The sequence below is a fragment of the Amphiura filiformis genome, chromosome 3 (genome assembly GCF_039555335.1).
Source record: "Amphiura filiformis chromosome 3, Afil_fr2py, whole genome shotgun sequence".
Lineage (NCBI taxonomy): Eukaryota > Metazoa > Echinodermata > Ophiuroidea > Amphilepidida > Amphiuridae > Amphiura > Amphiura filiformis.
Genome location: NC_092630.1, coordinates 10,696,868 through 10,724,113, shown reverse-complemented (window position 1 = coordinate 10,724,113; position 27,246 = coordinate 10,696,868). Strand labels below are relative to the sequence as shown.

The window sequence follows — 27,246 nt, the reverse complement described above, 5'->3', positions numbered from 1 at the left end:
AAAAAAATTCTATATACAGCTAGAACTGGTATATGTATACCAATGCGTGGCCGCAAACATAACAGTCTCGGCTGAAAAATGCATGTAAATGAATAAAAAAGAAAGGTACGGCAAGAATTTTTGCACCACATACATCAAAGTTCACTTTTCAATGTGCGAACTCAGCCGAACTGTAGTTAGAATAACAAAAACGACTCAAGTTGTCTGAAAAATAAAAATGGCGAACAAATTGCCGTACCATTTCCAGAATACTGCATATTTATTCATTGTCAACATGGGGTCATCAGCAGAAATATTTTCCTATTATAAAAAACTAACACTTCTGCTATATGGTATTTCACAATATAACATTAATGGAAAGAATTGCAAATGTTTGTTGTGTTTCGCATCGGACAAGTGACAACAAGCCCCAAATGACGTCATGACGTAAACAACGTACAGATTATTAATAATTATTTAGGTAAACCCAAATATGGAGGTATCAAAAAGTATGCTAATTAGAAGTTCAACGATTCAGAATACGATCCTGGTATCCAAAATTATGTAAATGAGTTGAAGGAGGTCACATGGACATGTACAGTATTTTATGCTTGTTATGCCTGTTATGCTTGGAATATGCAAAAGTAAACAAGCAAGTAAGAAACTATTTATTCATCGAAAAATGGAAATCAGTAATAAACATGTTAAAATGTTGTATTGCTTTGTTTTATACACCAGATTTCTCGAAGCTTGGCTAATGGTCAGGCTTCCTAACCAGCAGGCTAGCCTGGGTCCATTTTATTGATTTATCTTTCTAGATGATGTACGATGAGAAATTGTAATTAATTGGGCTTCAGCCTAGTGGCTTAGGAAGCCTGACCACTCGCCATACTTCGAGAAACCGGCCCTTATATATATATATTAGACTTTATTTCAACACGGAAAGCCCAATTCAACCAAAGTTGTTCTTCCTTGGGGCCGTGCATAAACAAACATACATGTACAAAATAACAAACAATTACAAAAGCTTATTATCTAGGCTTAAACATATTACAATCACAAAATTATTAATTGTCAAAAGCCATTATGATACTCTTATGGTTACTTTTAAGTTATGTTTAATAGGCACATAACTTAAAAGGCACATTAGTCGTGCTAAATGTGTAAATGACATGAGTTAATTTTAATGATGAATTAGTTTACAGGTGTAAAATAATTATGTAAAACGATGTAGTGAAGTTAAAGCTGTGCAGCCATCAGCAACGAAAAATCATTGTGGACCGTACCATTACAACATTCTGGTGGTACCTCGTGAAGCGGTGAAAATTAGAAGTATGCAAGAGTCAAATCCTGATATCAAGTGTTTGTCACTTAAACCTTTACTTCTCATCATCATAGTAATAACCCAAATCATGGCGTGCTTTGTCCATTATCCCAGCCAAAACAATACTCTCATTTTGTGACATAAGCGGCGACTCCTTAGCCCCTGAAAAAAGTTGAACAGAATCATCCTTTATTAATCTGTGACAACGGATTATTCAAGAATGTTGATTCTGTGTCAATGTGTTCCTTCCCAAAAGTGGTCCATCAATAACAACAACAACAATAAATTGGGCCATTCCATTTGAAATCCACACTACCCCTGTGGAAGATTTTGGAAATATCTGCCACAGTGGGAGTATGAATTTCAAATAGAATGAGCACATTGGGCAACTCTATTTGAACATAACATCTGTGAGAGCGACTTTTAGCTATCTTCTCACTTTATAGAGGGCGACATTTCTCTACAGATGTGACTGGTAAGAACACAATATGTACACTACACTAGCTTCCCGAGGAGAACAGCACTCTTGCTCTGTTCGATGCATGCTCCCCGTTAATGGACAACATATGCCGGGCTTTCATGAGCACCGGTTTGGCACCGAACGGAGCTTTGATTCGTAATCGGCCAATCAGATTACTGATCTGTTGTTTGTAGTTATGATTGAATCTGCCAATCAGAACCCCACTTTCTGACATGTTTATGCTGTGTATACCCACCATGGGCGAGAGAGTGACATATTTCTCTGGAAGCTAGTGTAAGTATACTTCATTTAAAGCTAATACTGATTTATTGAAGGTGTTAGGCAATAGAAACAAATTACTTCGATCTTTCGATCGACCATCGGTGCTTGGTCGATCCTTATTATTTATGAAATCATTTAATTTACTATTGTTAATTGTGATAACATAGTAATTTGTACATGCAGTGATATTGGCCAATATAAATTTAGCCTTAATTCTGATTAATTAGTTGATAGTTCATTAATAACAAGCACCGAAGTAGCATCGACGGTTGATCCAAAGATCGAATAAGTTTGTTTCTGGTGCCTTAAGCATATCGAAACTATTGCATTATTAATATTAGTTTGATTGATGACTTGCTGGAGGAAAACAAATGAAAAGAATATGTGACAAAGTGAAAGTGAATAGGTGGAAATGGCTTGGCTATATGTGGTATAACAGATGAATGAAAACAGCAATTGCTTTTATTAAATAGCATACACAGTTTTCAATAGAGAAATGATAATTTGGTGCAGAAATTTCTAATTTTCAGAACTCACAGTTAAAAAACAAATGAAACTGGATGATATAGATCCAAAATGACAAAAAAGTCAACCAAAGTGGACCTGAGACTTCTTGTTTTAACCCTTTGAACCCTGGCCTACCACATAGTCCTGTACATCCAACCCTGAGCTTCCTAATGACCTTGAAAATTGCCTCAGCATTGTGCCCGTCACGCCAAAACAAAAGGTCTCCGACCCCTGAACCCCGTCTCCCAGATAGCCAAAGGATTCCGATGTAAACAAAACATATCGCAATTGATGTTACGTGAGCCGCTTTAGCGACTCTTCGGGTTTTTGACACACCATGGTAGAAGCCTCTATAGTGGCTCGTCGGGACTACGGTACAGGTTACCGTGAGCCACTATGGCGGCTCGTCGGGTTCAAAGGATTAAGGCACTGAACCATAAATACCTCAAAGTGGTCGTGCACCCTTGAGGCTAGAAGAGTTACACTGGGTAGGGGTGTAAACTTTATAATCAGTTTTGGTACATGTAATATTTTAGAAAAAAAATGTCAAGTAACAAGAGAAAACATACCATTTCAAAGCATCAATACCTAAAATGCACATTTTTTGGTTTTAAAGTAGATTTTTCAGATGGCCTACAAATAGTTCATCACACTTTCATGCATTGTCCAGGTCTATATTAGTAGTGTATAACAAATAGCCAGGGGAGCCGGCAAGGAGTACTTACAAACTACTGTGGGCCATAATGAGGATAAACCAAATGAAAGTGATCAAACAAAGTATCAAACAAGTATTGTGGAACATATCATGAGTGTTTAGGTGTGTTAATGATGCTAACATTACAGCAAACCTCCCCACTTAACCCTTTACCTTCTTTGATGTACTTCCCTACAGCAGCAACCTCAGATTGCATCCCTGTTGCATTAGTGTAGATGAAATCACCCTTGATTTCTGGAAGCGGGAACTCATGCACCTCAATAATCTTTTCGGCATCAGAGATTTCTATTCTGGTTGGACACCAGAAAGGGAAACAAACCTGTCATGCAGAGATAAAAAAATAATCTTAATTAAAAACAAACTAAACAGGGGGTCCTAGGGGTGAGGTGTGAGGAGGTGCATCATTGTTGCAAACGAGGACACACACAAGACTTCACATTTTATACTGTGGTTATACCTGCAAGCAAGCAAGTAAGCACTGTCCACAGTTCAAGGAGGATCTGCAGTAGGTCTCAATTGCATATAGGAAGGTCGGTTTGAATCCTATGCCCACACATTCCCTTGCTTTTTTTTTCAAGTTGGGTTATGTGCCGGTCAGGACTTATGTTTATTTGTTGTCTTGTTTAATTGTAACACTTTGGGTTGGTAAACTGTTCTTTCTTTCTTCTCAATTGCATATGCCAATGCATTTTAAAGATACCTCTATTGTGCATTCTTATTCAATAGGTGCATCTTGTAAAGAATTCACATAATTTGATTGGTTTTCTGGTGTATAATATCTCACAATAGTTGATAGTGATATTAGTCAGGGCGCGCGCCGCCACGCAACGGCGGCACGCTTGTAGATCCTCAATGATCGCGCGATAATGCGTTCGCGTATATACACGCGGCGAGAACTAAGAACGCGATTCGGCGGCTTAGATGTTCGTGATGGTTTCGTTCATTTAAAACAACGGGATGTCCTCACAAAAGTAACTTTATTTTTTTCTGAAAAAAGGCAGTTTTCTCGCAAAAATTACATTAAAACTGAATAAGAATGAGAATAAAAGATAGGATTTTGTCTTTTGCCTATCCAATATCGTGTCCACTACTCAAAATATTGGCCAGCCCATCCATTATGACACGATTCGATATTGGATAGGCAAAAGACAAAATCCTATCTTTTATTCTCTAATTGCTGACCATGGTTGGTAGTATATATGATACGGTGTATCATACACACCCAAATCAGGGTCAGATCCAGGAATTTACAATAGGGGCGCCGACTCACCGCTCTGCAAAAATTGGAGGGGGCGCGCGGCAGGTGCGCCCCCTCTAAATCCGCCCCTGCAAATCTACCCTTTTGGCCTCTGTGTTGCTTAAATTTCATTTCCGACATCCTCATTTTTATAGCAACACACAAGATCCAGGATTAATGGCAGAGGTAGGCCTAAATAAGTGTATGTGTCCTAGGGTCCACTTCACTAAACTTTACTAAGTTTCCCAAGTCTCAAAATCGTTCATAACTTACAACAAGTCTTAGGGACGGTACCCTTCGCAAGTAATATGGATTTACTACAGGGACCCTTCATAAAGTTACATCTAATATTGGGTATTCTTAAATTTACCCTGGACCAAATAAAGCACATTAGAAATGTACTTTATCTGTACTTTATGGGTGCTTTAACCCCGGTGGGTTCAGTCTTCACTGACAATGTGTACGCATGATGGTTCCAATTAGGGGTACTTTTCAAGAAATGTCCGCGGAATTTTCGAGGACAAAATTGTTCGCGATTTTTCAAATTAGGGGTGTTTTGGAGCAAAATTGTCCTTGAAATGAAAAATAGGGTGTATTTCTAGGACTTTCGTCCGCGTTTTACCGCTACAGTTTTCGTTATTGTCCTCATTTCCCGTGAAATAGGGAGGAAATTCAAAAGCGTCCTTGAAATGGTAAAAATAGGGGTATTTATTTCGGAAAAATGTCCTCGATTCCTTGTGATAAGGGGTGAAATGAAAATCGTCCTCGAAATGATAAAAATAGGGAGGTATTTGGGGCAAATTTTCCTTGATTTCAAGCATAAAATAGGGGTAAAATTGCTGCAAATGTCCTCGATTCCCCGTGAAATAGGGGTCATTTTCAAATCCTGGAACGGTCATACGTCCTACCTTTAAATACAAACTGAACCCACCGGGGCTTTAACTGTACTTTCTGGGTAATTAGTACATATAAAGTGTACTTTAAATGTGCTTATTTTTCATATCCTGGAAAAACTGTGTACTTTAAAGGCACTTTAAATGTGCTTTATATGACTTTAATTATACTTTATGAATATTTTGATAAATATGGGAAATATTTTGTGCTTTAATTATACTTTATTTGGACTTAGTTTTTTTCCCAGTGTCAGTGAGTATACTTTAATTATGCTTATTTTGGACTTAACCAAATTTTGAACATCAGTGTGTACTTTAAATACACTTTATCAGTACTTTATGTATACTTTACCTGGATTGGTTTTCCCCTGTGGCATTGTCAGCAATGTAAGAGTACTTAAAATGTGCTTTTCAGTGTACTTTAAATGTACTTTAATGTGGTCAACATGGTCATGTGATGTTTACATATACAAGTCACATGACTACATTCTTCTAGATTTGAAAAATACCAACGGCCATCTTGTGCTAAGGTTGTATAATGCAATGGATGTATAAAACTGTTCATATTTATATAAAATGAAGGACTTAATGGACTTACAAATACAGGCTTGATTATAGGAGATAGTTACTGGTAATGTATGCTTGTGAACATAATTGTGTTACCAATACTTTGATAAGCTCCATAAATGTGGTAAGCTTATAATTACAATGTATAAGTTTACTGGTATATGTGTATACTTTAAATATACTTGTTTTGGTATAAAGTATAATTAAAGCACAGTACTTTAAATATGCTTTTTTCAGTATGCTTTAAATGTACTTTTCTAGTTAGTGTGCTTTATTTGTACTTTAAAGGTACTTTATCATCGCTCCAAATGTCGCACATTGAATGTTGTTTAGAAAGCATATTTAAAGCACAGTGCTTTAAATATACTTGTTTTGGTATAAAGTATAATTAAAGCACAGTACTTTAAATATGCTTGTTTGGTATAAAGTACAATTAAAGTACAGTACTTTAAATGTGCTTTTTCAGTATGCTTTAAATGTACTTTTCTGGTCATTGTGCTTTATTTGTACTTTAAAGGTGCTTTATCGTCGTTCCAAATGTCGCACATTGGAATGTTATTTAGAAAGCATATTTAAAGTACAGTGCTGTAAATATACTTGTTTTGGTCCAGGGTAAGAACAGTTACTTGAGTTACAAAGGGTTAAAAATTAAGTGGAATGGATCCCACGTTACCTTAATCTTTTTCTTTTCACCCATGATGAAGGCTTCATTTGGGAAATCACACATGATAGATGAATTGAGCACAGCCATTGCATTATTCGGATACTTTAATACTGTACTGGACATCCCATCAACACCTTGAAAAAAAAATAACATGAAGTTAGTGCAGAGACTTTCTCGTTCTTTACCGAATTTGCAGTGTGTTGTCTTTTAATTTTACATAATTATGTTATCTGCAGTGCACTGAAGCAAGATGAAGCCAAAATACAATACACAAATTGAGCAAAAAATTCACTTGCTGCAAAATTTAGTACTAATGATTTTAAAGTTCATACCAAATACTCTGCACTACAATTGCAACGGACTATTCTAGTTGAAATCCATGCACCCTTTATAGAAGACATGACCTTAATCTCCAACACACAGGATTTGTAGATTTCAAATGGAGTTGACTCCCATTTGATATTCACACTGTGTATGGAAGATTAAGGTCCTGTCTTCTATAGGGGTGTACATGGTGTATGGACCTTATCTGGAATAGTCCCAGATCCACAGCCTCATCCCCCAATTTATCATATTAACCGTAACACCCACAAATCTTACGAGGAAAATCACTGCGCATGTATGCATACCACATGTTGCCATGACGCAATCATCCCAAGTCATATATACACACGAAAGTGAAAACCCCATGACTTGAGGTCGGTGATCTCGTGCTTGGCATGCATGGGGTCCCAGGGTCAATTCCCGGGTACCAAGTGACTTTTTTGTTCATCTTCTATCCTTTTTCATTCCTTCTTTGTCTCTGATAGCAAAAAAGCATGGTCCGTGTTAGAGTTAATATGGAAATTTTGGCATGAGTAGAGAGCTCATATTTTTCTAAGAATCCCCATGAATTTTAGGCCTGAAGTATGTTCCGTTTTATATGTTAACAAAAAAAAGTGATAGCCTCATTCCCCATGGTGAGATAATCACTTTAAAAAGCCAGTTCATTTGATCCAAAAGGAATTTGTTGAACTTTAGTTACCTGTATCTAATAGGTATCCATTCGAAGACACAGATGTTGGTTTTTGTCCACCAAACACCATGCTTGCTAGTTGTATAGCATAGATGCCTTTATCAAGTATGGCTCCACCGGCAGTAGCTGAAATGTGGAAGATCATTATCATATCATTATATTTATGACATAAATCACCAAAATATTCATATAACTTCCGTCTTGGGGAACAAACCAAATTATCGATGACGTCTTATAAATAAAATTAGTTTCGTTTACGGGAAGGGGTAAAAATACTCAATAACGTTTGTACAAAAACGTGATTTTTTAAACAACAAACTTTGCATAACCATTTTTGGAAAACATTAACTAATAAATATATTATTGCAATTATCAACATGTTTCTCATTTGTAGCAGTTGCAAACATTTAACATGTTTAAGAGTGCATAAGCGACAACGTCAGCTTAGCATCACTCAAAACTTTCCCTTGTACATGTATTTCAAAGAAACACTGTATTACAACATTTGCATATATTCCTTGAATTTATCCTTTAGCCACGTACATGATGTAACCGGGAAAAGGTATCCAGTTTTGGAAATAGAAGGAAGCGGAGTATCTGCAAGTGTGGTCCATCCCCCTGTGAGAGTATCCCCTGTGTGACTTTCAACAATTCATCCCGACATAGGCGTAGATCGGGGGATAAATCCCCAATATTTTACCAGGGGGATGATCCATACAATCATCCCCCCAATGTTGACACCTGATAGTGGGTTTCTGACCAAATTAACCTCATATTTGCCCATTTTAGCCCCAAAAGTGATGTTCATGCGCTTTGCGCGCATTTATTCTACTTTTACACCATATTTCATCAGGTTAGCTTTAAAATAGCACAATTTTTTGCGCAATTGTGCCATAAACTTATTCTGTCGCCAACAGGTGCTGGATTGACTATACTTGAAGAATTTTGTCCAACTCCATCCCCCTCAATGTCAAAAAGAAATCTACGCCACTGCATGCAGGTCAGTTCTATATCTATTTAATTTTGTATTTATTTTTGTGTTTTCTTTTATATATAATTTATATTATGTAACAGGAAAGGAAAGCACTCTGTGTTTGGACTTACAAGTCTATTTTTCTTTCCTGAATTACCATTTACTTGCTTGTATGTTGTTTTATATTGTTTGTATTTTGGTAATTCAAATAAATATTATTATTATTATTATAGGTAATACGGAAGGACATAGGGAGGGGAATCTCAAGAGAAGAAAAAATAAAACAAAAATGCTCCATCTGCCAGGAAGAAATCAAGAAGAATTAAAGAAATAAAGAAATTAATTTAAAAAAAAAGAAGAATAAAAGATCCAGGGCCTTTATCAAATGCAATTTACAGCTTTAAAAGTTGCATTGATAACTTTTTATCACAGAGAATGTCCTTGAATATATATACTAAATCCCTACCTACCTTTATTAAGTTTTAAAAATTTGACCCCCAGAACACTACAAACTTTTGTCCTTGTTTCACGGTCATTGGTTCTAGGAACAATAATCTGATCCAATCTGATGGGGATCCAATGACACGTGAGATGTAGCTGACGTTCATAATACATATGACCTTAACCAATAATCAATTTTGTACAAATGATTACTGTAAAGCTTTTTAATTTCGCTATTACTTAATTTCCCTAATTGCCAATGACTACCATTTTTGTGGGCATTTAATTTTGCTAATCCAGCCATTCAATGTAAAACTGTTTTACAGTGTATGTGATAGGAATTTTCAACATGACACCAAAAACTCAAAAATTAAGAATTTAAAACCACAGAAAATTTGAACCCAATAGAATTCATCATATGTAGGCTATATTGTATTTGAATTGATTTTATATCACCTCTGAAATTAGTATTAAACTAAAAAAATAAATTTAAAAAAAATGTCCTAAAAAGGGTCTGATATTGGGGGTTGATATTTATAGCATTTTATTGTGGCTAAAATAGACAAAAATGCCAATAATGACATCTGCTAAATATTCCAGGGCCCTTTAGCAGACACCGGCCACACATAGTTAAATTGTTTGAATGATAGTAACAAGTCCAACCAATCGCCAAATCGTGGATACGTGCCTGATAGGGATGGTTGTTTTGGGACCCCGTTTTTAAGCCCCATAGAAATCTAGACAGCGGGGACCCCTAAGACGGGAACCTCAAAGCAACCATTCCCTCCAAATATAGGCCTACTCATACATATAACATGATGTCTTTTAGAATCCCCTTTTTCCAGACACTAGTTAGGCCTATATACCCGTACTGACGTGAGTATAGTCCCACCTTCGAGTAAAGTCCCACCCCAAAAATTTCAATTGTTTTGTGTTTTTAATATGAAAATTTATACTTTGTTTTCATGTCATACTCTATTAATGATATCAAAATGCATTCAAATTGAGTATAGTCCCACCCCCAATTTTGAAAAATGTTCACCCAAAACGGGTGGGACTATACTCACGTCAATGGCAGATCAAGAAGTTCATTGTAGTTCAATTAGTTATCAAGGTATTTTTAATGTTTTGCTATCAAATTTGAGAAAGTGTAAGAAAAGTAATAAGTCTATACTTTTGTGGAAATGCCAGAACTTTCTTTACCCTCCACAGCATTACTACATTATAGGTAACCCTTTATGCCCATTGTCCAGTTTAATTCCTTACGTTAAAGCCCTGGCAAATTTTCAACATTTCATGATGAGGTTTCTGGCAGGGACGGATGTCATTGATTTTTGGCTTGTTCCCTTAGTGCATAATATAATTGCAACCAATTGTTACAGATTTAGAGATATAGCCTGTGATGATGTATTCCAGGCACAGAATTAGAGAAGGAGAACCAGGACTCGACCGCCATCTTAATACAGGCATGGAGCAAAAAAAATGAGCTTGAGGTATTTGTTGTCGCGGGACATGGATGATGGGCTTGTTTGAGAGGCGCACTTAATGCGACCAGCACGCGAGTACCAAGATGCTTCACATGAGATGCACAATTGCTTTTGTTTGTCTCCGTGCACCGTCAGCAAGGACCCAAATACCCCCAATTTTTTGCCTACTTGAGTGCTTGACCTTTCAAGTGCACTTGTTTTAGCTGCCACTGGGTTATTCCATTTGAAAACAATACTCCCCCTGTGCAAGATTTAGCCAAAGTGTACAAGAGAGGGAGTATGGGTTTTAATAGAATAGGCAAAGGGTAAATCCCAATTCTCAATCCAGTATAGGTAAAGCCATACATACAGGGGGAGTATGGACTTCGGGAATAGCCCAATTTGCACATACCTTTTGTACATACTCTCTCGACATCGAGGGCATAATCACCAAAGTTTGCAATAACTAATTTAACCTCGCCAAGTTGACCAGTTCCTATTATCTCCCGAATCTTCTGGTATGCCGGAAAGAAACGACTCCATACTCCCTGTGTGGACAAGAATCACATTCACATAAATTACAGATTAATATGATCAAATTAAGCATCAACAATTCAACACAGGTGTTCTGTGAGACAGGGCATCAGATGCATGCCTTTCTACTAATAAAGGCTGTCACTGCTTTGATATGCACAACCTTTTTTGTTTTAAATCATGAAATAACTACATATACATTCATTAAACCTTACCTCCATGAAAAATACATTCTGTTTCTTTGCCTCAGCAACAAGACCTTTAGCCTGAGCTTCTGTGAGACACAAGGGTTTTTCACATAGGACATGTTTACCATGCTGTAACATGAGTAAAGCATGCTCATAATGATAGTTGTGAACTACGCCTATATAGGCAATATCTGTATGGAGGAAAAAATAATAAAATAGATTGAATGGTTAAGGACAATATGTACACATGCCAGTTTCTTTTCAATAAGCAAAGAGGTGACATCAGGGCTGTGACACTCGTATTCAAACCCTGTATAAAAATTGAAGTCACTTTACGGCAACTTTAATTGACACATCGGCAGTTTGAGTGACAATTGCTAGGCTTTTTCAGTACACCTAGTAACGTCCTGGTAACGCTCAGGCACCTTAGCCTAAAATTTACATGACGGTTCGCACAACAACGTTAGCGTACTTCTGCCACGGTGGAACAGACTTATCCTATATTCAATTGACAAGTTCGTATTTGATTGACAGTTGCTGGGCATTTTCAGTACACCAAATTTATCCAAGATGACGCACATCGACTGCCAATTTTTCGGACCCTTTCCAGCAAAAATACAGCTTATTTAGCCAGTCTCGTCATAGGGTCATCGAACAGAATATTTTCCTAGCATATTGAGCTAACTCCTCAGCTATTTGGTTTTTCACGATATGATAGTAAATTACTAATGACCTCAAGAATATCGACGTGTAACCCATAACTTACTGACACTGTCTTGAATATTAATCAAGTTTTATCCTAATTGTGAACAAAAAGAAAGACCTTCATATTGCATGAATATTTAATTCACTGAAACATTTAACCTCAATCACTTTATGAAAATAATGCCACCAGTTAAGGGCAAAAATCAGGAAAATGTACATTATTTGGAAGGCATAAAGTGACGACGTTTTAACGTGAAAATTTAACGTTAATATTTCCCAAACCTATTTTTTTTACATATTTGTGAATTTTAAACATACCCCATGGCACCTTATTGGACTCAAATAAATTTGCTGTTTTTATAGAGGATAACGGATGAATTTTTATTTATTTATTTATTTATTATTTATTTATTAATATTAATTAATTAATTAATTAATTAATTATTTTATTTATTTATTTATTTGTTTATTTATTTATCTATGGAATCAACTTCCGGATAAGAAGGCATACAATTGTTAAACAATTTTTATGTCATTTTGATGTTTGCTGTTATCTTGAGTCATATTTGTTTTTGCATGTGTAATGTATTATGTATATTTTATGTTAATTTTCGCATAATGCATGTTGCAGGGCTTCTTGCTTTTCTGATCTCGATTTTTATTGTTGCTTTTATGTTGTGCAATATGTATTGTTTGCTATTTTAGTGGTTTTATAATATATATTTCACAGTTAATTGCATTTTGATCATTCTCGCCTTTTTAGGCTTACGCTGTGCAATATATATATATATATATATTGCTTGTCTTTTTAAACTGGTTTTAATATATTGGTTTTTGTATGTTTTTAAGATTGTAAATTCAAATATTGTTCATATATCTTATTGTATGATTTGTGAAATGTAATTGCAATCGCATTCCAAGGCATTTATTGTTTCCTTGCGCTGTAGCCTATTCACTTGTGAGTGCGTATTGCGGTAACATTTCTCTTATTTATTTTTTGCATAATGCATATTGCATGGCTTCTTGCTTTTGTTCTCGATATTACTGTTGCATTTATGTTGTGCAATATGTATTGTGTGCATTGTTTGCTATTTGCGTGTTTTATAATGTAGGTTAATTGCAGATTGATCAATCGTGCCTTTTTAGGCTTACACTGTGCAATATATATATATTGCTTGTCTTTTCGCCAGCCCATCGGGCTGGTACCTATTTCTGGGATGGTGTTTGTATGCTCAAGAGATTATTTTTTATTGGTATTGGAATGACTTTTGTTTAAAACTTTTGTGGTTGAATTTTTTTATAATATTTTAATTCGATTTGTAAGGAAAAGTAAGTATGTTTTGCCGTTTCAACAAACTAAAACGAGTGAGTATTACCAAAGTTATGTTTGAACTAATTATGACTTTAAAAGTTCTAGGTATAGGCCTAAATGTAACAATAATAGTTAATATATAGCATCATATGGTCAGCAGAAGAAAATCTGACATCACCTATGATGTCATATCAGTGTCCTTGACCGGGGTCCTTACTCCTTGACCACTGAACAGCGTGATATCATGTTGATAACAGATCTATAGAATCAAAATCTTCATCATATCCTCGGATCATATCACAGATTCTCAACAATCTGTGATCATATGGACCATATTGATGTGAAAGTAGTTATCTATCATATCCTGTGTCGTTTTATGGATAAAAATGACTCAAAATGTTATTGATGAAATGGTTGCTATCATAAACATCAGTTTTGTCTTTTCAACGGGAAAAATCCGATGCAAAATAAAGTTTTTAGGGCCTAGCTATAATATGGGCATAATTTATGCATGTATAGGGCCACGCGTTTTGAACTCGCCACCCAAAAATGGTGGTGTTGTTACGCTTTTCCAAATCGAGACTCGTTCAAATTGTTATATCTCTGCTTAAACAAAAGGTATTGAAGTGTGTTTGGTGTCATGTTGTAGCTAAATGTGTGCCCTAAAAGACCTCCAAAGGAGAATTGTTTATCAGCTAAGATAGTGGAGTTAGAGTTGTTTGAGTTCAGAATGACCGAGGTGGGGGATGAGGCGGTGGCGGATGAGGCGGTGGCGGTATGTGCAAAGTCTATGGGAAATAAAGATTTTGTGTGTGCGCGTTGAATCAACTGATCATATCTTTGCATCCATATGGGCTACAGACATGGTTAAGAGCTCTTTTGAAAGATTATTTATTCTGCTAATTGTTTTTAATCATTTTGAACTCTTTATGATTGGTTTAGTCTATGAAATGCAAACTTTTATGTGCAAAACTACCTGTTTTCATATTAAACACTGTAGTAAGCAATGCGGATGTCTTCAAAATCTAAAAGTTGCCCTAAATTTTCAATTACTTATCCTATCATAGTCAAAGTTTACATTTTCTGAGAGGAAATTTGATGAGGAATCTAAATATGGACTTACTTTTTTTGTATGGGCTAGGGGTAAAATGTTTCAGTTCAAAATATGTTGAATTGTAAAAAAATTTGAACATATTTTGGGACACCCTGTATACCGAGATTACCAAACAGCTGTGATTTTTTTTCTTCCAAAATCAGTGGGCTCCCCCTAACCTCTAACCAAATCAATGTTGTTTACTTTCAGTTTATAACTGCAAGTTAGTAATAAGCAATGCATTAAGTGACCCATTTTTATTTGGATTTTTTTATTCCACCCTGTATAACTTCAAGGTCACCCTGTACAATGAGTTGAAATGTGTATATTTAAATTGCTTATGCCTTCAGCTTTCCAAAAATGTATACTTTTGCTAGTTTAGGGTTGATAGTTGTGGAGATATTCTAATTTGAAACTTGATTGGTGTAAAAATTCATAATATTTGTGATGTAACGCTAAGGGTGGCGAGTTCAAAACACGTGGCCATAAACATATTTTGGGACACCCTGTATACCGAGATTACCAAACAGCTGTGATTTTTTTTTCTTCCAAAATCAGTGGGCTCCCCCTAACCTCTAACCAAATCAATGTTGTTTACTTTCAGTTTATAACTGCAAGTTAGTAATAAGCAATGCATTAAGTGACCCATTTTTTATTTGGATTTTTTTATTCCACCCTGTATAACTTCAAGGTCACCCTGTACAATGAGTTGAAATGTGTATATTTAAATTGCTTATGCCTTCAGCTTTCCAAAAATGTATACTTTTGCTAGTTTAGGGTTGATAGTTGTGGAGATATTCTAATTTGAAACTTGATTGGTGTAAAAATTCATAATATTTGTGATGTAACGCTAAGGGTGGCGAGTTCAAAACACGTGGCCATAGGCCTATTGAACAATGTACCCCATTTGACATGCACTTATATAGATAAATAAATTGTCTTACTTTATTAATTTAATAACTTCTTTATTATAAACTAGAGCGGTTCTCGGCTTGCGCGGTTCTCGACGCAAAGCGTCGGCCACAATGCCTCCACCTTGAGGCGTATCATGTTGAATGTACCCAACCAAGTTTCATGCCCATACGACGGTTTTTAGTAATTTGACCTCAGATGACCCCTGTGTGAACCCAGATGACCCCAAAATGTCCATCCAAAAATTTAACTATAAAAATGTTGACTGTATCCACCAAGTTTCATGCCCATACGACAGTTTTAAGTTATTTGACCTCAGATGACCCCGGATGACCCCAAAATGACCTTCCAAAAATTTAACTCTAAATGTTGACTCTACCCACCAAGTTTCATGCCCATACGACAGTTTTAAGTTATTTGACCTCAGATGACCCTGTGTGACCCCAGATGACCCCAAAATGACCTTCAAAAAAATTTGGTTCTAAATGTTTACAGTACCCACCAAGGTTCATGCCCATACGACGGTTTTTGCTAATTTGACCTCAGATGACCCCTAGATGACCTTGGGTGACCTTGACCCACTAACCAAACCTACTGGAATTTGAAGACCGCCAACGACCATCCCTCCACCAAATTGCATCACTGTACACCAAGGTTCATGCCCATACGACGGTTTTTGCTAATTTGACCTCAGATGACCCCTAGATGACCTTGGGTGACCTTGACCCACTAACCAAACCTACTGGAATTTGAAGACCGCTAACGACCATCCCCCACCAAATTGCATCACTGTACATCTTACCAGTTACGAGAAATTGCACCCGCAAGCTCGGACGGACAGATGGACGGACGGATGGACGGATGGACGGATGGACGGATGGACGGACGGACGGACAACCAGGAAACATAATACCTCCGGTGGAGGCATAATAATAAAATGACACATAACTATTTGATTCATAAAATTACATTCAACAAAATGATTGAAGAGAAAACACACAAGGCACAATAGGCAGACTGTTATAGAATGGAGTATGTAAGATGCCATGTCCACAGCTTCGCAGGAGATGCCGACTAGCAATCAACATGATCAGCACATTCAGAAAAACACAGTTTAAGGGTATACTACACCCTGCCCAATTTTGTGCCTATTTTTGCATTTTTCTCAAAAATTATAGCGCATTGGGGACAAGTAAGATATGTATATTATAGGGGCAAGGACTACAACTACTGCACTGGAAATTTTATTTCAGCACGGACAACAGTTGTGGAGTTACAGTCAAAAATGAGGGAAAACCAATATTTGATCAATAAATCAAACTACTTGCTTTGAGTTGCTGAATTTTCAGTACAGTAGTTGCAGTCCTTGCCCCTATAATATACATATCTTACTTGTCACCAATGTGCTATCATTTTTGAGAAAAATGCAAAAATATGCACAAAATTTGCCAGGGGTGTAGTACACCCTTAAGAGTGAACATTGTAGTGAGTAACCAGTCCTTTATAAATGTGCTGGCCACTATCTATTATAATATAGTAGGCTTAAACTATAGGCCTACATTGCGAATTAATTAAGTTATTTTAAAATAAAATGTACATGTAAGTTAACTCAAACCGGCAGTGTATTTGTGAAGTGGTATATCGAAAGCAGTGAAATCGGACATTCCTAAGCGAAGATATTGAGTTCGTAAGTTCTGGTATTACAAAATTGGAAATTGAGATATCGTGGGTAAAAAGCTGAAAAGACAACAACAACAAAACAAAACAAAAACAGACCAGAACAATTTGGAGTAATGAATTAAAAGAGTTGGCGTGAGATTAGGAATTAATGTTTTCTGCTGTTTCAGTGTGCATGTTCTCATCGTTGATGGTTTGGTGGACTGTCATGTAGATGTAAGCGAGATACTAAAAATGCCTTTCACATTGACCAAAACTAATTAAAGACCTCTTCTACATTGAGGCTGGCTTTCCCTTTTAAAGGGAATTTGTATTAAACTTGTTTTAATATATTGTTTTGTATGTTTTAAGATTGTAAATTTAAATATTGTTCATATATCTTGTTGTATGATTTTTGTGAAATGTAATTGCAATCGCATTCCAAGGGTTTTTTGTTTCCGTGCGCTGTGTTTACTTGTGAATGCGTATTGCGGAACATTTCTCTTATTTAATTTTTGCATAATGCATGTTGCATGGCTTCTTGCTTTTCTTGATCTCGAAATTGCTGTTGCATTTATGTTGTGCAATATGTATTGTGTGCATTGTTTGCTATTTGTCGTTTTATCTATATAATAATACTGGTAGTCTGTGACTCTGTGATTCTGTGACTCTGTCTGTCTGTCTGTCTGTCTGTCCGCCTATTTTCTCGGAGACTAGGGGTCGCACGTTCCTCGAACTTGGTGGGTGGGTGCAGCTTGACCCCATACAGAACAAGTTTGTATTGGTCAGTGGGTCAAGGTCACCCAAGGTCATCCAGGGGTCAAATTAGTAAAAATTGTTTTTCTCGGAGACTGGGGTCATACGTTCCTCAAACTTGATGGGTGGGTGCGTCTTCACCGGGACAGAACAAGTTTGTATTGGTTAGTGGGTCAAGGTCACCAGAGGTCATCTAGGGGTCAAATTTGTAAAAACTGTCATATGGGTATGCAACTTGGTGGGTAGGTGCATCTTGACTTAAGACAGAACAAGATTGTATTGGTTAGTGGGTCAAGGTCACCCAGGGGTCATCTAAGGTCAAATTAGTAAAAACTGTCGTATGGGCATGAAATTTGGTGGGTACAGTCAACTTTTAGAGTCAAATTTTTGGACGGTCATTTTGGGGTCATCCGGGGTCACCCAGGGTCATCTGAGGTCAAATTAGTAAAAAAATGTCGTATGGGCATGAAACTTGGTGGGTACAGTCAACTTTTAGAGTCAAATTTTTGGACAGTCATTTTGGGGTCTTCAAGGTCAAATTACTAAAACTGTCGTATGGGCATGAAATTTGGTGGGTACAGTCAACTTTTAGAGTCAAATTTTTGGACGGTCATTTTGGGGTCATCCGGGGTCACCCAGGGGTCATCTGAGGTCAAATTAGTAAAAAAATGTCGTATGGGCATGAAACTTGGTGGGTACAGTCAACTTTTAGAGTCAAATTTTGGACAGTCATTTTGGGGTCTTCAAGGTCAAATTACTAAAACTGTTGTATTGGCATGAAACGTGGTGGGTACAGTCAACATTTAGAGCCAAATTTTGGAAGGTCATTTCGAGGTCAAAAGGGGTCATCTGAGGTCAAATTAGTAAAAACTGTCCTATGGGCATAAAACTCGGTGAGTACAGTCACCATCAGCCAGGTAATCGCGACAGCCGAGAACCGCCAAATACGGGTAACCGCCTAGTAATGTATATTTCACAGTCAATTGCATTTTGTTTGATCTTGCCTTTTTAGGCTCATGCTGTGCAATATCTTGCTTGTCTTTTTCAAACTGGTTTTTAATATTTTGGTTTCCTCAAACTATTTGTATGTTTTAAAATTGTAAATTCAAATATTGTTCTCATATTTTACAAATGTATGTGCTTTTAATGTCATGTTTTGTAAAGCGCCTTGAGTTCTTTTGATGTAATTGCGCTATATAAGAAATAAATATTATTATTAAAATATTATTATTTATTTATTTATTTCATTTATTTATTTCATTTATTTATTTATTTTATTTACCTCATCATTTCGGCTTTAAATGTTATTACGTATATTATTTCATCATCTTTCAAGATTCAAATTTGACAAGAATTTCACATTATGGTGTTAAATGTTGTACATTCCTGTTATAAATAACTATCATGTGGAAGACCAGTAAATTAAGGTGAAACTGTTTCGCTGTTAAGGTGTCTGTCTATTAGAAAATTAATAATAAATGAAATGTAAGTCCTCAACTTTGCACAGGTGCTATCACACAAAGCACACATCACATCGAACATTTTAAACCGAAATGATGAGGTAACCACATCCTAACACAAGCCCCCACCCACACATGCATCATCATGTTACGTCTATATAAACTCTGCAAACTAACTCACAACTCCCCAATAAATGATTTCCCAAAAATGCAGATTAATGCTGTCCGGTCACTCATGTGTGTCCAAATTGCACATCTTGAATTGAGACCAAGACATGCTGTTATTTCAATTGTTATACTGTTCCGGTAGGTTTATTACCTACCATTGCCTACGAGATGCAGTTCTAAGGTGACAGAGGGACAGGTCTGCAATTCGATTCCACAACCATTCATACCTTTCATCTGTTTTATTGTATTATCGTGCGAATTGCTCTGTGGTACCTTACGGGTACCTGAATTTTATTTGAATGAAGATGACTCTGTCATGCTCGACGTCATATTGCATAATTTCTATACAGTATATGCAATAAACCAACCAGAACACTAGTATAACAATTGAAATAATAGGCACATTGGAGGGTAGTTCTAAGATAGGTTAAGAAGTATATAACGTCACAATTCTGTATTATTATTCAAGGTTGTAACGTGTGTCTATTCTGTCATGTACCTGGCAACAGACACGTCCCGGTACAAACAGATGAAATTTGTAAAAAAGCGTGATTATGACAAAAACATTAAACAAGGCGGTTCTCGAACCACGAGTCTCGCCTGCTTTTGCGACCGCCTGCTTTTTCAATTACTTTTGATAGCGGTAAATGAATTTGGCGGTTATCGGCTGGGCACGATTATCTGGCTGATGAATTTGGCTCTAAATGTTGACTGGACCCACCAAGTTTCATGCCTATCCGACAGTTTTTACTAAGTTGACCGTAGATGACCCCTGGTGACCCTGAAATGACCTTCCAAAAATTTGGCTTCAAATGTTGACTGTACCCACCAAGTTTCATGCCCATACGACAGTTTTTACTAATTTGACCTCAGATGACCCCTGGTGACCCCGAAATGAACTTCCAAAATTTGGCTTCAAATGTTGACTGCACCCACCAAGTGTCATGCCCATCCGACAGTTTTTGCTAATGTGACCTCAGGTGACCTCGAAATGACCTTCCAAAATTTGGCTTTAAATGTTGACGGTACCCACCAAGTTTCATGCCCATCCGACAGTTGTTACTAATTTGACCTCAGATGGACCCTGGTGACCTCAAAATGACCTTCCAAAAATTTGGCTTAAAATGTTGACTGTACCCACCAAGTTTCATGCCCATACGACTGTTTTACTAATTCGACCTCAAATGACCCCTGGTGACCTCGAAATGACCTTCCAAAAATTTGGCTTTAAATGTTGACTGGACCCACCAAGTTTCATGCCCAGCCGACAGTTTTTACTAATTTGACCTCAGATGACCCCTGGTGACCTCAAAATGACCTTCTAAAAATTTGGCTTCAAATGTTGACTGTACCCACCAAGTTTCATGCCCATCCAACACTTTTTACTAATTTGACCTCAGATGACCCCTGGTGACCTCGAAATGACCTTCCAAAAATTTGGCTTTAAATGTTGACTGTACCCACCAAGTTTCATGCCCATACGACAGTTTGTACTAATTTGACCTCAGATGACCTCTGGTGACCTTGAAATGACCTTCCAAAAATTTGGCTTTAAATGTTGACTGGACCCACCAAGTTTCATGCCCATACGACAGTTTTTACTAATTTGACCTCAGATGACCTCTGGTGACCTTGAAATGACCTTCCAAAAATTTGGCTTTAAATGTTGACTGGACCCACCAAGTTTCATGGCCATATGACAGTTTTTACTAATTTGACCTCAGATGACCCCTAGATGACCTCAGTGACCTTGACCCACTAACCAATACGAACCGGTTCTGTCTCGGGTCAAGATGTACCCACCCACCAAGTTTGAGGCGTGCGACTCATAGTCTCCGAGAAAATAGGCGGAAAGCAAACTTTAACCAAAACTTTAACCAAATTTGTCACATACACACACACATACACACATACACACATACGCACATACACACATACATACGGAAAAGTGATTATATAGTCTCCTGCCTTATCAGGCGAGACAAAAATGATACTTTAAGGTATTGTTTTTTTAATTTTTGTATGGCAGATCATACATACACATATGTGCTGAGGTCAAAAAGGTAACAATTTTGTTTTTGACCCCTGACTCACCTGTCATTCCAATTAACAACCCCTTAATATTCAACTTACCAACATTAGGATCTTCAGCTATCTTGTCATAACCTTGATATGCTTGTGGTATATCATGTAATTTGGCAAATTCCTTGGCTCTATCAAGATCTCGAGCTGCTACGGCTACTATTTTATGTTCTTCTGGAAGACTTTGTAGGCATGCACCAAAATCGCTACAAACCTTGCCAGCAGATACAAAACCCCATCGTAATGCCATGGTTTACAAGGTCATATACCTGTGTATAAATTAGAGATCACATTTACCATAAAGTTTGTCTAAAAGCTCTTCCGATGTTGAAAATCTAATTTGGAATGCAGTTTTTATGTAATAAAATATATATATTTTTAAATATTTGAATCATTGCAGATAACACTTGCTTCAAAAAACTATTTACCAGACATACCGTAAAAACTTAATAGTTAGGCGACGAAAAAAAGAAACACTGTTCTACGGGCAGACGGACCTTTCAAGTAGGGTCGGTCGGTCATTTTTTTTTTTTTTTTTTTTTTTTGAAATGACCCAAAAAATCACCAAAATCTGTAAATAATTCGCAATTTGAGAAAATACAAAAAACAATTTTGTTCCTGAAATTTCAGAAATTTGGGTCGGCATTCATTTGTACAGGAAAAATGTTTCCCCAATTTCTTCAAAATCTGGGTCGGTCGGGCCGGTAGAACAGGGTTCTCTTTTTCGTCGCCTTAGCTTACTATCGAGCGCTTTTGAAAACATGAAATTGTACCAAAGTCTGGCGCTTTACATAATGTACCAACTGAACTAATGGGGTTGAGAAACACATTTGTAGGTTTACTTGTTCGTATATAACTATGTGTATCAATGATTTGCAGTTGCTCAAAACCTTTGTGGATGAGAGGCTTCATGTTTGCATGCTTTAAAAGCGTTTGATAATAAGCACATGTGACCATGCAGCTCCAACAAAACCCGGAACAAGTCACCAAGTCATGTTTTTGAGTAATAGGCCTTTATATATGACATTCCCATTCAAAAAACAATTGCATGGTATTTTATTGTGGGACTTGAAAGTACATATTAAAATGGGGTTTATTTAATCAATAGTTAAAGGCCCATTCAGTGATTTGCTCATCCAGATGATCGTAAAAATCATCAAAATTCAGATTATGGCACCTTTGTCATTGTCATAGATGTGCTAACACATCCTGCAAGTAGTTCAGCCAAAAGCCATGTAGGCCTATTTATAAAACCAATTAAGGCATTTTACATGAATCTGTAATTTATATACTGATAGTATATCAATTAGCTACATGTATTTGAATGGGACTTCAACTTTGTCAATACTGCTGTTTTCTTCTTTTTTGCCCAATTTTTCATTTCAAAAGTACCAAATTACAATCTGAATGACTTATCCTTGTGAATATTTTTTTTGCATCAAGCCGCCCCTTACAAGTGTTTGTGAACCCCAGGGGGGTACTTAGTACAAATGACCAAACAGGGACGTGCTGCAAATATGGGTAGCATTTTCGGCCTTTTGGTATATCAATGACCCCTTTTCTAAGCCAATCTTGGAATATGACTGGGTCCTTTTTTCAATTTTTTTTCAATTTTCTTGAAAAATAGCCAAATTTTGCTTCAATCTAGCCCAAATTTCCACATTGTTCAAAAAATTTTGGGAAAATTTGTAAAAACTAAGACAATATGGGTTAAATTTGGCCGAAAACTTTGAATTTTGGTATATCGATGGGTCCAAATTTCTTGAAAATTTGGTATATTTATGGGTCCACTTTCAAATTCTCAGCAGCACACCAAAATCAAACTTGAGTACCCCGGGTTGTGAACAGTCCCTAATCACAGACAGTAGAGAGAATCTCTCTTGTCTAGTTAAATGCATTTTGATGGTTAGACCAGGGAAGTGCCAGTTGACTGCATAGTCAGGTAGACTACTGTAATGATTTCATCAAAATAAAAGGCCTATCTTCAATGACTACATACATGTCATACAGTTGCTCTGCTGCATGCCTAAAGCCATAATGTACGCTTTTCAGTAAATTTTGATTTTATTATTCTATACCCAAAATGATGAAATAATATTAGTTATAACTGCCAGAAAGGGTTCTGTCCATTTTAGCTGAAATAAAATCCCTTTAAAAAGGGATGGACCGGGACAGTATTGATTCCATGTGAAGTCATGAGTAATGCTTTTGATATATTATTTTCTTTGATAGTATTTGATGGCAAGAGATGGTCTGAAATTATATTTGGGACATAAAATATAATGTAATTGATGATAAATTAAAGAAATCATTCTGCAAACATATCGGTAATCTTCCTTTAATATTTTGCAAGTTGCGCAATTACCTGCGGTCAGTTGATGTTATTGTTTTGAAATTAGAATATACAATTACAAGTATTGTTCAAGTAATTATCTATGCTATCCTGTATCGTTTTATGGATAAAAGTTTTTAGGTCCTAGCTATAATATGGACATAATTTATAAATGTAGGCCTATAGTATTGAACAATGTACCCATTTGACATGCACTTATAGAAAATAAACAAATTATTGTCTTAATTTATTAATTAAAATAAAATGACACTTCATAAAATTACATTCAACATGATGAAAATGATTGAAGAGAAAACACACAATGTAGATTATTATTAAACGGAGTAGGTAAGATGCCATGTCCATAGCTTCGCAGGAGTTTTGGACTAACAATCAACACAATCAGAAAAATACAGTCTAAAAGTGAAGATTGTATTTGTAGTCATATGGTAGAGTAATCAGTCCTTTATGTGCTTGACACTATCTAGTATACATAGTAAACTATACATTGCGAATTAATATAAAATATAAATGTCCATGTAAGGTGAGTTTATATAGCGAATAAACTAAAAACTGCAATGTATTTCTTAATATTAATAATAGGCATAGGTAAAAAGCAGAAAAGACAAAAAGACGAAACAATTTGGAGTAGGCCTAATGAATGAAACATGCTGTTTCAGTGTGCATGTTCTCATTATTGATGGTTTGGAGGACTGTCATGTAAATGGGATGTAAGCGGGATCCTAAAAATGCCTTTTACGGTGACCCAAACTAATTACAAGACCTCTTCTACATTGAGGCTGGCTTTCCCTTTTAAAGGGAATTTTTAATAGTGCACAGGTGTACAATTCATGCAAAGATAGTTTGTAGTCCGGTGGTATAGTGAAGGAGACTAGACCCTCACTATCTATCAGGTTCACTCACAGTCGCATACTGCTACATTGTATGCTAGCTGCAAGTGAAACCCAGTGGGGGTAGTACATGTAATACTAATAGCATGTCCCGACCTCGACCATGGTGACCTTTGACTATGACAGTCTCTTTAACTTTGGTAACCCCAAGTGAAACTACACATGAAAGAGTACTCAAGGTCACAAGGTGAATGCTGTATAAACCGTCAGAGCGACTGACTTGTAACAATTTAACAACGTTTAATTTCATTCCTAAAAAAATTAAACAACCTGTTAATTTTTCATCATTGTTTCAACACCCAAATTCCCTTCACATACAACTTTAATGTTTACACGTTTAAACATATTATCAAAACAACTTGCTCCAGGTCCACCTGTTTTCTTTACGAATTCTATCTTATACATTTTCTAGAAACAACAATTTTTTATTTCCGACTAATACGTACCGGGTCAGCTCATGCTAGCCCGGTCCAATAACATTAATAACAAGGTAAAGTGAAAGAAACCCCACTGGCTATTTTGGCCATGAGTTCTACAAGGATTTTTAAAAACAAGAATGACCATAAATTGCCCTGTTGATCTACAAACACAACAAATTTGGCAGATTCCATTAAGATGTATATAAGACATTACAAATATTCAAAGAAATCAGGTTTGGAAAAAATAATTAACCAATTTAATAAGATCAAACATTACAGCTTTAACCAAAGATACTCAATACATGTATCTTTGCTTTAACCATGCAAACATTCATTGTTCATGTAAATTACTGGTTTATCAACTTACGTTTGGCACTGCTCGTCTTCAAAATAAGCCAATAAAATGTGTTAAATTTAAAACTGAGTGTGACTGTGGTTGCCAATGACACGCTGAACAAGTTGAAATTTATACCATGTGTGTAGGGCAATTAACTACTAGTACCCATGCAGTACTTTTCCACCCCATGGATATGATGATTGATTAGGCCAATGAAAGTCAATTCCTTGTTTCCCGTTACACAATTTTTCATGATTGTGTAGGTGACCATTTCATTTTTCATTAGGCCAAGTAAAATAAAAAACATGTTTCACGTCCGGGTTTTTGGAAAAAAAAGGAGGAAGCGGGGGCTTTTTATTTTTTATCGCAAAATCGGTGTAAAAACCCATAATTAGAGCCGTTTATAGCGTACACAATAATGCCTGGAAAAAGGAGGAGGCCTCTTTTTATTTGTTTTTCTGAGAGATAGGACCCCTCTAATTATTATAAAATCTTCCAAAAGTGTTTCTTGTATATTAGCAATGCTATAAAAAGCATCTCTACTTCTTAGACATATCTTTTAAAGAGTTATATTAACTGAATTTCAAAAAATAAAAATATAATTGAAGAATTCTCAAAAAAGGAAGCGGGAGGGGGCGTGAAACATGTTTATTTTTTTTATTTGGCCTTATTCATTATTTCATGGACAGAGAAGTGAGTAGGTATTTATTATTAAGTCATTATTAACCATATGCCATGCTCCTACTGCAAAGAAAATCCCTGAAAATCAACAGAAAGAGATTTATGATATATTTAAAACCACAATTTTTTATTGGTATGTTAAAGTTTATAGAAATCAATGTTTTATTCAAAATAATGAAATATTTGGCCAGCAATTGGTTTTGAGCGGAGTAGGGTAACGGGAAACAAGGAATCGACTTTCATTAGCCTTATGGACAATTTAATTATTTGTTCTTCCTCAAGGCATAGACTCTGAAGGTCATTCCTTTTATAAAAACAACAAATTACTCACTGGAACAGCTAAAAAAAAGACTCTAGGTCAAAGAACCTGTAAGGCCAATTAAAAAAATAACATGTATATCGTCCCTTACCTTTCCGATTTTGGGGGATTTTCAAGTATTTTTCTTATTTGCTCCTGTAGCAAATAATGAAAAAGTTGTTTTACCTGCATTACTCCCTATTCCACAAAAATACAGAACTAATATTTTGGGATTAAAAAAATATTATACTGTTTTGCCAAATGAAACATAGCTAAATCCTAATCCTTTAGTTAGTCCTAACTAGCAATAAAAGTCAAATTTTAATATTTGACAATTTTTGGAGATAAGGGCCAAAAACATGCTTTGGTGGAGGGGGGGGGTTGGAAAATATTGGGGAAAAAAAAAAATTTGGGTCCTAAAAAGGGGGGGATAAAAAAAAATCAGTCCTTAATGGGGGGGGATCAAAAATTTGAGGATAAAATTCGGGGTAAAATGTACGAGCAGGCGTGAACATTCAAAAAAATTTGCCCGCTCCGCGCGCATGAATGTTGAATATTCAATTTTGTAATCTCAAGCTACAAATCAACAAAATGTGCGCACTTTACAATTTGGGTGTAACACTATGACTCCAATGAGTAATAACTCCAAACGGTTAAATTTTAGTGAGTTAATGACAATAGGGGTAGATTCCGGGGGGATGGGGGATACCCTCCCCCCCCCAATATTTTAATAGGGGGGATGGTCCACAATCATCCTCCCAATGTTGACGCCTGTATATGGGTTTCTAACCAAAATTAACCCCATATTAGGTCATTTTAAACTAAAAAGTGCAGATTTTTCTCCAACCCCAATGTCAAAAAGAAATCTATGCCACTGTT

The 27,246-nt window shown here is 36.2% G+C and overlaps 2 protein-coding genes across 4 annotated transcripts in view; both read right to left on the bottom strand.

The window, feature by feature from the left end:
- Positions 1-27,246, bottom strand: part of LOC140148018 (trans-1,2-dihydrobenzene-1,2-diol dehydrogenase-like) — a 66,322-nt gene that overhangs the window by 3,632 nt on the left and 35,444 nt on the right. The gene's annotated exons all lie outside the window — the stretch shown is intronic.
- LOC140148019 (trans-1,2-dihydrobenzene-1,2-diol dehydrogenase-like) lies at positions 1,100-25,566 on the bottom strand. Of its 3 annotated transcripts, none has more exons than XM_072169846.1 (8): positions 25,419-25,566; positions 21,441-21,658; positions 11,273-11,436; positions 10,936-11,071; positions 7,653-7,769; positions 6,638-6,762; positions 3,421-3,586; positions 1,100-1,465 (listed from the first exon to the last, which is right to left on the bottom strand). In XM_072169846.1, exons 2-8 carry the CDS (start codon positions 21,637-21,639, stop codon positions 1,359-1,361), a joined length of 1,014 nt encoding a protein of 337 aa, XP_072025947.1. In that variant the 5' UTR covers positions 21,640-21,658; positions 25,419-25,566; the 3' UTR covers positions 1,100-1,358. The 3 variants fall into 3 exon arrangements, with proteins under 3 accessions (XP_072025947.1, XP_072025949.1, XP_072025948.1); XM_072169848.1 differs by lacking the exon at positions 25,419-25,566 and adding an exon at positions 24,703-24,724; XM_072169847.1 differs by lacking the exon at positions 25,419-25,566 and adding an exon at positions 24,646-24,710.

What these genes read in the sequence shown, in the direction of transcription:
- LOC140148019 (XM_072169846.1), bottom strand. Translation starts at nt 21,639, where the DNA reads ATGGCATTACGATGGGGTTTTGTATCTGCTGGCAAGGTTTGTAGCGAT. An exon ending in AGAATGTATTTTTCATGGAG is followed by an intron (nt 11,072 to 11,272) that starts GTAAGGTTTAAT and finishes TTGTCCACACAG; the next exon opens with GGAGTATGGAGTCGTTTCTT. An exon ending in AGGGAAGTACATCAAAGAAG is followed by an intron (nt 1,466 to 3,420) that starts GTAAAGGGTTAA and finishes AACTTTTTTCAG; the next exon opens with GGGCTAAGGAGTCGCCGCTT.